Source organism: Sesamum indicum, linkage group LG2 (assembly GCF_000512975.1).
Source record: "Sesamum indicum cultivar Zhongzhi No. 13 linkage group LG2, S_indicum_v1.0, whole genome shotgun sequence".
NCBI classification, from domain to species: Eukaryota; Viridiplantae; Streptophyta; class Magnoliopsida; order Lamiales; family Pedaliaceae; genus Sesamum; species Sesamum indicum.
Genome location: NC_026146.1, coordinates 10,091,799 through 10,102,844, shown reverse-complemented (window position 1 = coordinate 10,102,844; position 11,046 = coordinate 10,091,799). Strand labels below are relative to the sequence as shown.

At 36.6% G+C, this 11,046-nt stretch overlaps 2 protein-coding genes across 2 annotated transcripts in view; both read right to left on the bottom strand.

Annotated features, from left to right (window-relative positions):
* The window catches only part of LOC105155691 ((DL)-glycerol-3-phosphatase 2), a 5,606-nt gene extending 1,503 nt beyond the window's left edge, over positions 1-4,103 (bottom strand). Inside the window, exons 1-4 of the mRNA XM_011071611.2 lie at positions 3,920-4,103; positions 1,385-1,609; positions 373-433; positions 120-267 (exon numbers count right to left, since the gene is read on the bottom strand). Coding sequence (XP_011069913.1) covers positions 120-267; positions 373-433; positions 1,385-1,609; positions 3,920-4,007 — 522 coding nt within the window. The 5' untranslated portion in view covers positions 4,008-4,103. The remainder of the gene's footprint in view (positions 1-119; positions 268-372; positions 434-1,384; positions 1,610-3,919) is intronic.
* LOC105155690 (3-oxoacyl-[acyl-carrier-protein] synthase 3 A, chloroplastic) overlaps positions 4,903-11,046 on the bottom strand; it is an 11,871-nt gene continuing 5,727 nt past the window's right edge. The window contains exons 3-8 of the mRNA XM_011071610.2: positions 6,968-7,104; positions 6,527-6,632; positions 6,318-6,436; positions 5,868-5,932; positions 5,562-5,784; positions 4,903-5,412 (exon numbers count right to left, since the gene is read on the bottom strand). Coding sequence (XP_011069912.1) covers positions 5,191-5,412; positions 5,562-5,784; positions 5,868-5,932; positions 6,318-6,436; positions 6,527-6,632; positions 6,968-7,104 — 872 coding nt within the window. The 3' untranslated portion in view covers positions 4,903-5,190. The remainder of the gene's footprint in view (positions 5,413-5,561; positions 5,785-5,867; positions 5,933-6,317; positions 6,437-6,526; positions 6,633-6,967; positions 7,105-11,046) is intronic.

The following is an 11,046-nucleotide window of genomic DNA, read 5'->3' as shown; positions in this document are numbered from 1 at the left end:
GAAATGCATGAGAAGAGTTCTTTCCTTCCCTTATTAATGGAATTTAGCCTCTTGCGATGAGAGAGCAAGGATATTTTTATTATAACCAGAGGATGGGGTTCGTTAAATAAGAGTAATACCTCAAATCTCTTGGCCGCTGCAAGGAACACATCTGGAGAAGGTTTCCCTTGTTTCACTTCTGGATCATCACCAAGAACAATATGATGCATCAGTGAAAAAAGTTCACCATGTCTTTGTGTTTTCAATTCAAAATGCCTTCTGTGTGAACTGTAAGACACATTCATCAGTTTGCTTGCAATATATTATATACTTTAGGAAAAACTAGCAAAACACTCCTCTCACTACTTCAAAATAAGAAAGCATCAAACATACCCCGTTGCAACACAGATAGGTATTCCATTCGCATGGAGGTGCCGAATCAAACGACTGGCCCCTGCAATACAATGATATGATAAAAGGTAGTGTACAGTAACACCTGGTGACAATCACCCCCAAAATAAAAAAGAGGAAAGTAATGGAATGATAATCAATGTATGCAATCTGCAGGTATATATATATATATATATATATAAAATTTTCGTGGAAAAGCATTCTTATATTCACTGAAAAGATTAAATCTAATCTGATGAAATATAGGGCAGTTAAAAGGTAGCAGAAAAGCTCCTTCTCCAGCTCAATTATGATATAGCATCCACTTCTCAGAATTGAATACAATAGCAAATCGCAGTATTTATACTGAGTCTAAACATAGACACCAATACACACACACACACAAACAAACAGAATTGCCAGTCTTGTAGCGGCCTTTTGTTGGATTACCATGATTTACTGTTGGCTGTTCAGAAACAAAGCTACCTGACTAGAATTCTTATAGTTGAAGGAATTAAACATCATCTAGTAATAAGACGATCGAAAATCCATTAGTAAATTTTAGAATTAACGCCTCAATTATCTTTCAACACTAGACAGGAGTAATGATCTCAAGAGATGGATTGAAATAGGAACTTCCAAAACTTTAAGAATGAAAACACAGAAGGTTGCAATTTATGCTGAAGGTTGTGTGAGGATCTTGAAAAATTGTAAAGTAATAAAACAAGTATTTCCAGCCTTTCACAAAATTAAATTGGACTTTAGTTCCTTCAAAATTTAACACTAGAGCTTTTGGGTATTTTCCCGATTGAATTGGGGCAAACATTGCACATAAAGGGATCATATACAAAAATTTTGAAGGGACATTTAATAAGTTCAAAGGGACTTTCAGCGGGGATAGCTGTCCCACACTACAGCACAGCTGTCCAGCAGTGCGCAATCAATTGCAAGAAAAATGAAGGGATCCATGCAAAATATATGTCATCACATGCCAAGAATCAGAAAATTTTGAAACCTGGCATGAGTTCACTTGTTGGGAACATAGTTCTCAGCATCTCCTCTCTTTCTAGAAGAAAGTCTTCAGCTGAGAGTGAATCGCTAATTCCAGTCTCTTCAACAAAAACTCGAGCAGCTTCTATTGCCTTCTTGCCCATCATTTTGGCTTTGAGAGACCAATCAAAAGTTTTATTGTATCTAGCAAGAATAATCTCCTGGACTTCAGTGTAGAATTTCTCTGTGTCTACAAATGGAAATAACAACTTATTTGTTTCTATCCAGGAAGCCACATAGTTACTAACTATAAAGTTTGGAAACTGCTCAAACCATGTTAAATATTAAAGAAAGAGAATTAGAAGAAAAGAGAAAGCTAGCAAAATGAAACATAGTTCACTGAAGAGAGCAACTCTGTGAAGGCACAGCAGCATAGAGAGTGGAGCAACAGTATTCACTATGTAAAAGAGTATTTGAAAGGAAACTACAATAACCACTATGATATATTTAAAAAAGTAAAAACAATTAAGCTCACAGGGTTCCGTTCAATTGTGGATTTTATATGCAACAAAATTAAGAACAGAAAGTGACTCTTACACCTCTTACTTTATAAATCTCTACACGCACACCGAACCCCCCACCTAAAGAAGGAAAACACAATTGCCTCCCTTTCACTTAAGTCCTCAATAACCTGCATGAATTCTAAGTGGCGGTGGTTAGATTTATGTAACATCAAGTTTATATTTCACGCTATTCAGTTTATGGTGAAATACGGAGGTCTCATTAGACAATTTTTGCAAAGGAGGATTACCTGTATTCTATATCCCAAGGAACAAAGAAACACAAAATCAACTTTTTACTCTTTCAAAAATAAAATTAAGGACTTCATCAGATAAAGAATATAGAATCCCATCCCTCACTCTCATGCAAGCTGATAAAAAATCAGTATACAGCCTCAACCTTTCCTTTTCATGGTGGGAATATACGGGTAGCTAGTTGTCACTATTTGTGCTTCAATAGAGATGCTCTTTTGGAGTTCACTTTGTAGAGCCCATAGTCTTACTGAAATAGCCACTATGTAACATTAAGGGAATAACATATATTTGAAATCAAAAGTGCAACAACAAAGAAGTGTCTTATTATTTTGCAAGGTAATTGTCCTAATATATGGGCCACTAAGAATCTAAGATCAAACAGAGAAGATTCAGTTGCAATACCACCAACCAGTTGAGTGGTCGCATGGGTAGTTACTTTGGGGTTATCTCTCCCTTCTGTTCCAACTGTGTGATTTCCTTATTTACACCAGTGGCAATCCACGAAGGTGGTAGACTTATATCCCATTGAAAATGCATCAAATAGACCTCTGTAGGTTTTTTTGTTGAGAAGATTAGATGATATATCAAAATTTTCTGAATTGTGAAAAATTTGGGGTTTTAATGATGATTACTCATAAAATAGTTTGTTTTTCATGATCAATATTAATGTCAATTTGCATTATAACAGCTGCCCAAGGGGGAACCACTAATAAAACGAATTTAGAATTCAAAATCTGTTTCTGAAATTACTAGTAAATGAAAACATCAAAACAATCGTGTCAATTTGCAATTCAGTAGTGATCCGAAGGTTATTGTAGGAAATACAGTCTCTCCAACATAAAAAGCATGTTACTTGCTTGGCCACACAAAATGCAAACTCACTGCTAAGTTGACACTGGAAAAACTCTCACGTTATGGATAAATAAAACAGGTAGGACCACACTCAAAACATTGACTTTTTTCCTCCTTTTGGTGTTAGATATTACTCAATTATCACTGTAAAATGGACTTAAGAAGCAGTTAAGCTAGCTTTCCCCCATTGAACCTGCTAGAAGTTCAACTCTCAACACAAGTGCTTCAGACAAATTGGACTTATCACAGTTCAGAACCCTTCCACTTTCAGGATCCAGAAGTCCATTCATCACTGTGCAGGCTCACCCCTAACAACATTCTAAAAAAGATTCACCTCAAGGCAACAGTTCTTCCCTCAAACAGAGTCATGAATCTAATACCTTTTTCCTTAATTAAATTAATCTATTACCATACCAAAAGCAAATCGAGTCAAAGTTTCAACAAGAAAACAACATTGAAGATTATTCAACAGAGAAAAAATAAAACTACAACGTTTCAGTTTCCAAATTATGCATTCCAAATGACTAGCATCCCGCATTATGAAACAATAACAATACCTATTCGCTGGTAATTATCCAACAAATCCTGACCCCAGCAAACCAAACCATAATAGCAAAGAATCCATTCCTCAATAAGCAATCAGCAAACTCAATCAAACACCAAACAAAATTCTCACATTACAACGTTCACAGAAGGGCCAAAAACAATAATAATACGGCGCAATAACACCATCAGTAAACAACAAAAAGCCAAGATTAATAACCCACAACCTCCCACAACATAATCTACATTTATTTAAAAAAAAAAAAAAAAGCAAAATCATAATTTGAGTTCAGAATTTTTCTCCTTTTTGATTATGTAACTCGGAAGTTGTTCGACAAATGAAAAATTACCAAGTAAAAGGCCGTCCATGTCGAAGATAACGTGTGTTATGGTTGGCCTAGTTGAAGGAGCATCGGGTACAGTACATGGATTCGCCATTTAAGTGAGTGAGAGATCTGGGAGATTGATAACCAGATTCTCTCTTTGAGAAAGATGGCCTGAAAGTATTTATACTATCGTCAGAGCAACAGCAAAACACAGTGTAATCAAGTTTTCATAAGATTTCTCTTTTTAGGGGTTTACAATTTAAATTTAAGAGCAAATTACATTAACATTTTTTAAAATTAGATTAATTATATAAATATTTTTATATTTTATAAAATTATATATACACTTAGAGGAGTGTCGATGTATATATATTTATAATTTATTTAAGATCAGAGTGATTGACTAGTTAGATCTAATACAAAAATATTAATATAAATTATAATTTTAAAAAGATCTGAGTGTTTGTCTAATTAAATCTAATAAATTATAATTACGATGTGAGAAGCATAACAAGCTCATGACACATGGATGATGACTGGTGAAGCCAAACCATCATCCAATCGTATTTAATCAATTGAATAGTTGTGTCCTTTGGTTGAAATGATGTATCTATTAGGTGAAATTTTTTGAATAAAACAACACGTCCATTAGAGTGAAGTGGTATGTCTTTTGGATGAAATATGTGTCTATTCAGATGAAAAGTCATAACCTTTTGAAGACATCTTTTTTAATTGGACATGTCCTGATATTTTTCCAACTTCTATAAATAAGTCGTCTCGTTTCATTCAATTCATTTTCACAGCATTCTAAGCAATTAAAGCATTTTACAAGTATAATTCTTGTAAGAGAGTTTTCAAATTATTTTTTGGTTTATTGTTCTCAAAGTTAGTTGTGCTGTTATTTTGAAATTATAAGTCGTTGAATCTTGAAAGACAAATTATCTTTTTTCGTCAGTACCAGAGCAGGACAATAATTGTCTTAAAAGATAAAATACAAAGCCGGGGTATCTCTCATTTCTCCCAACAAATTTGTGGAAGAATTTTTCCAGAAGTAAATCATCAGCCTTTAAAAACTACATCCATATTTCATCCTAGTCGAAATACATGTAAATATAGCAAGTTCATTACATGTTTCCTGCATAATTCCCACCTCAACAATACAATAAACATTACAAGCAAGAAAAAATCATAAGACTACAACTGAACACAAAGAGCTGTCCTTGCACGATTCGTTATCGGACAAATTTGAATAATACAAACTCAGAAAATTTCAGACCGGGGTGTTCGTCTTTCAATCATCCCCATCTAATGATCGCTGAGCCCCATGTAAGCCCGGCTCCAAAACCGGCAGTAGCTATCTTATGACCGGCTTTTACCTTCCCCTTGCGTACAGCTTCGTCCAACGCTAATGGGATGGATGCAGCGCTCGTATTGCCATAGTTTGCCAGGTTAGATATCACACGTTCCGAAGGGAGTTCTAGACGTGCGGCTACTGCATCTATGATTCTTTGGTTTGCCTGCAAATTTTACCAATATTTTCTTCGATTTTATCAAGAACGAACGGGAGTTCATGTCGACACACGCAATAAAATAGTTTGGCTGAGTAGGTGCATTGTCAGACAAACATGTCCTCTTGTTGCTTTTGGTATTTCTATCAATTTCTTACCTGATGAAGAAGCAACCAGTCTATACTGGATCCTGGTAGACCTGCCTTCTCGAGAGCTAATTCAATCGACTGTGGGACAACACGAACGGCGAAGCGGAACACCTCCTTTCCATTCATCTGGATACACGAGTATGAGGACCCTTTGGGTAGAAGTCCTAGGAGCGAACCGTTTGTGCCCAACTCATGATCTTTCTCATTCTCGTTCATGGTAGCTCTTAAGTGTCTGAACGAACGCAGAAAAAAATAAGGTCATTGCTCGTTTAGAGGAAAACATGATAATCTCTGGAACGAATGATTTAAAGGTACCTCTGCCCTTCACCATCGCTATGCAAGTCAAAAGCAAATAATCCATCCTCTTCACTATCACATGCCTGTGGAAAAGGAATAAATCAAAGAAATAATGTTGAAATATGGAACTATGAACCTTTAAGTTCGTTTCTGAAACAAGAAGAGAGATCATAAATAACACAAAAAATATGCAAAAGCAAGCTTTTAGTAAGGTGATGCAATGGGGATTTAGTTCACCAATGTACGTCGGATTCTGTTTTGTGAATGGGACATAAGTTTAAGATTACATCTTAAGAAGCAATAGCACAGCTGATACAGGAGTTCAAACTACGTTATCGTATTAGTGGAGCAACATGTAAGTGGACGCGTATGCTCAGCAATTTTCACACGGATGTAAATTATTCCTGGGGAAAGTAGTGCAGGTATCTATGTCCTCCCACAGCATTAAAAAAAGACAGGATGCAGTACCTGTACTAACACAGCACCGGCAGCATCACCAAAGAGGATACAGGATCCTCTGTCAGTCCAATCGACATAGCGAGATAGAGCATCAGCACCAATCACCAGAACATTATTGAAGCCACCCCCTAATTGTACATTACAAGAATTTCAATTTTGAGCATAGCAAAATAAAATGACTCTCCAGTCTCTTGGCAGTGTAATAATTGGATTTTTACCTCTAATGTAGCAAGAGGCTGAAACTAGGCCCAATATAAAACCACTACAGGCAGCAGTAATGTCATAAGCTAATGGATTGTTTTTGCATCCAAGCGCTTTTTGAATCTGGAAAAGTTACCATAAATATTAGAATTTTGTGAAACATGTTATTATGACAAAGGCAAAAAAATCTGAAAGAAGCAAATGCAGTGTAATATTTTGGGGTGATATGCAGAAAGCAGGAATCATATGTCATTGAAAACTTGACAGCATTTGAAGAATATAGGAAACGACTGCCTCAAGAATTTGCTCATAGTTTGATTTGAAGCATAGTGATGGTTGAAAAATGTTGTGAGTCCTTCATAAATGTCGAAACCCCATCTAGTCCACAGGTCAATTTGACTCGCCCCCGGAAATAGGAAAAAGAAATGGAACTTCAGAATATATCTGCAAACATGTACCTGTGGAGCACTACCAAACAAATCCTCTGGAGTTGAAGTACACAACAACACGAGATCCACATCATCAGGATCAACCTCTGCCATCTGAAGAGCTTTCTTTGCTGCCTCTGCAGCGAGATCCGTCAAACTATCTTTTCCTGCAGCATCGTGACTAACAAATAACGCAATGTTTGATACTCAGAACTCAAACAGATTTGGAAATATTCTACTTCCATTAGGTTCTGGTTTTACAGATATCTTCATGTAGATGTTAAAGACACCTGTAGGGTATAACCCTCCAGTGGTACTCGTCGTTTCACAGAGAAACCCTAACAACTATTACAGCAATATTGGAGTATAAACTCCTTAAAAAATACAACCCGAATAAAAACTGCAGAATCGTAAACAATACAATGGAAGGGAAAGATAAAAGCACTGTTTGAAAGTGGCTCAGGTTAAAGCCAGATCCAAGAGTAAAAGGGACGCGGTCACCACAAAGTACCGTTCCCAAACCAGCCCTCACAACCCACGGTTACACCTCCCGAACTACCCGAGAAAAACCTCGAGTCACTCAGACCCGTCACTATACCCGGAAAACCACACAGAAGATATCACAGAGATATGTCAGGGGAGAAGAATATCAGAAAACAGATTTCAGTTCCCGCACCGAGCGGGAAGAGGGAAATCCCCTTTTATAGAGTCTCAAGTAACTGCCGAAGGAACACAACCGTTTGGGGGTTTTCTTGAAGCCATTAGATTGGCTTCAGAAAATCGCCGGACGGTGGCGATTCTAACCGCCATACGGTAACCGGCAAGAAGGAAGAGAGAAAGTGAGTCGGCGGAGTGAGGGAGAAGAGAGGGGAGAGAGAGAGAAATATCTGATTAGGGTTTAGAGAGAAGAGGGTATATAAGTGGGATAATCGGGTCGGGCAGTCGGGTTGGATCGGGTAGTCGGGTGGGCCTCCAAGTGGGTTGTGGGCTTGTAAGTTTGGGCTTTCGGGTTTTGGGCCATATGTATAACATACCCCACCGTGGACCAAATACCCAATGGGTAGGTCAGGGGTGTTTGATCTGGTCTTTTTCATCATTGCCAAAAACAAGTTCTCCGTGGGTGTACCTGCAGCACAGAAGACTATAGACAGCAGAATTTAATCAGGATTTAAGTGTAGTAATTTTAAACACTTACTGAATTTCTCAGAGGGCAAGCATTTGGTGCCCATATCGGCAGGATTTTCTTCAGAGCTGATTTTTTCAAGTTTGATTACATCTCTCCCTACAATATCTCTAATGAAATGAAACCTTACATCTATATGCTTAGTCCTATCATGAAAGACGGGATTTTTGCACAGTTGAATGGAAGATTGACTATCAGAGAAGATAACAAGTTTTTCTTTTGAGAAACCAATTTCTTTTATAAGTCCATCAAGCCATAAAGCTTCTTTGAAAGCTTCAGTAGTAGCAATATATTCAGCTTCCGTAGTTGATAATGCAACAATATGTTGTAGCTGGGATTTCCAACTAATGCATGAACCACAAAAAGTGAAGACATAAGATGATGTGGATTTACGGCTATCTCTATCATTTGCATAATTCGAATCTACATTGCCAACCAAACGAGTATCATTTGAATGCTTAGAAAAAATGATTCCAATGTTCTCGGATCCACGTAAGTATCTCAGTAACCATTTCAAGGCTTCCCAATGTGGGGGGCCGGGATTTGACATAAAACGACTAAGACAGCTAATAGAGTAGGCTACATCAGGCCTAGTACACACCATTAGAAACATAATGGAACCAATCAAATTCGAATAAGGGACATTCTCCATTTTCCGTATTTCTGAAACAGTTTTAGGGCATTGCTCTTTACTTAATTGGAAATGGGCTGCCAAGGGTACAGAGGTGGGTTTTGCATTTTCCATAGAAAATTTTTTAAGAACATTTAAAAGGTATGATCTTTGATTCAGAGAAATAAGAAACTGTTTTCTATCTCTAGCAATATTCATACCAAGAATCTGTTTCGCGTTGCCAAGATCTTTCATCTCAAAAGCTTTGCATAAATCCTTTTGTAAAGTAGATATAAGATGTAAACTAGGACTAGCAATTAACATATCATCGACATATAATACCAAGAATATAGGAGAATCATGCACATGCTTGAAATAAAGACAGTGATCATATTGGCTTCTAGTGAATTTTAAAGATAACATGAATTCATCAAATTTTTTGTTCCATTGGCGAGGAGATTGTTTCAGCCCATAAAGAGATTTTTTAAGCAAACACACATAATCAGGTTTAGAGATATCAGTAAAGCCAAGTGGTTGATGCATGTAAATGTTTTCATCCAAATCACCATGTAGAAAAGCAGTTTTAACATCCATTTGTTTTAATTCCCAGTCATAGTGCGCAGTGAGGGCAAGTATTATGCGAACAGTGGTGTATTTAACAACTGGTGAAAAGATTTCATTATAATCTATTCCTTCTTTTTGTGTGAAACCTTTAGCAACTAATCTAGCCTTGTATTTGATAGGATTTTCTTGTTTTATCTTGAATAACCACTTGCAATCAACAATAGAAGCATTTTTTGGTTTAGGGACAAGAACCCAAGTTTTATTGTCTTTCAAGGATTTCATTTCCTCTTTCATAGCACTAAGCCATTTTTCTGATTTTAAGGCTTCTTCAACACTAGAAGGTTCTATAAGTTCGATGTTAAAACTTGTGTGAAAGTCCCTAAGCTTTGTCGGTTTTCTAGTCTGTCTTCTATCTCTATCTCTAGTAAGAAGATAGTTATCTAAGGGGTTCTTAGTTTCTGAAAGTTCTTGGTTGTTTCCTAGTTGTTCATTTTCTCCTAATTGATCCTGATTGTTCCCTAATTCCTCCCCTTCTTGGTTATCCTCTAAATTGACTTTGTTAAAGGTTGATTCTGTCTCTATAGGTTGGGTTTTTGCTAGGCATGGCATTTCATTTTCATTGAAAGTGACATTCCGGCTAATTAAAACTTTAAACCCTGGTTGACTCCTAATCCAAAGTCTATAGCCTTTAATACCCTCAGGATAACCAATAAAAACACACTTAAGAGATTTAGGATCAAGTTTATCAGAATCTTGAAGAACAAAAGCAGTACAACCAAAAACACGCAAAGCTGATAAATCAGGAATTTTTCCATTCCACATGAAATCAGGAGTTTTTCCAAGTAATGGCACAGAGGGAGACATATTAATAAGATGTGCAGCAGTTAAAACAGCTTCTCCCCAAAAAGATTTCAGTAAACCAGAACTGATTAATAGACATCTAACTTTATCAAGTAGCGTGCGGTTCATACGTTTAGCAATTCCATTTTGTTGAGGTGTATAAGGATTTGTTTTGTGCCTTTTAATACCGAATTCTTCACATAAATCAGAGAAGTTTTTGTTGCAAAATTCAAGCCCATTATCAGTTCTAAGAGATTTTAACTTTTTTCATGTTTGATTCTCAACAAAAATTTTCCAATTTTTGAATTTTTCAAAGACTTCAGATTTATGTTTCATAAGAAAGACAAAAACTTTACGAGAGAAGTTATCAATAATAGACAGGAAATAGCGATTTCCACCATGGGTGGGTACAGTACTAGGACCCCAAACATCTGCATGCACATAGTCTAAAATACATGGGGACATAGATGGGTTTGGGGATGGGGAGGTAGGAAAATGTACTCTATGCTGTTTACCCATAACACATTCATCACAAAAGTCCAATTTATCTACTTTATCATTTAAAACACCATCTCTTTTTAAAAAATCAAGACCTTTTTGGCTAATGTGGCCTAATCTCTTATGCCATAAGGAAGTTAAGTCACACACAGAGACCGATGCAGCAAGGTTATCGTAAGATGCAGTACATATGTAAAGATTCCGTTTTCGTTCAGCTTTGAAAACAACTAATGAGCCTTTCATAATTTTCATGAGGCCTTTGCCCCACCTACCTTCTAAACCATTTTCTTCTAATGGAGCACATGATATGAGGTTATGACTTAAGTCAGGAACGTATCTGACATTTTTCAAAAGCATTTTATAACCATCAAAACATAATGAGATGTCACCAAGACCTTTGATTTCACATTTTTT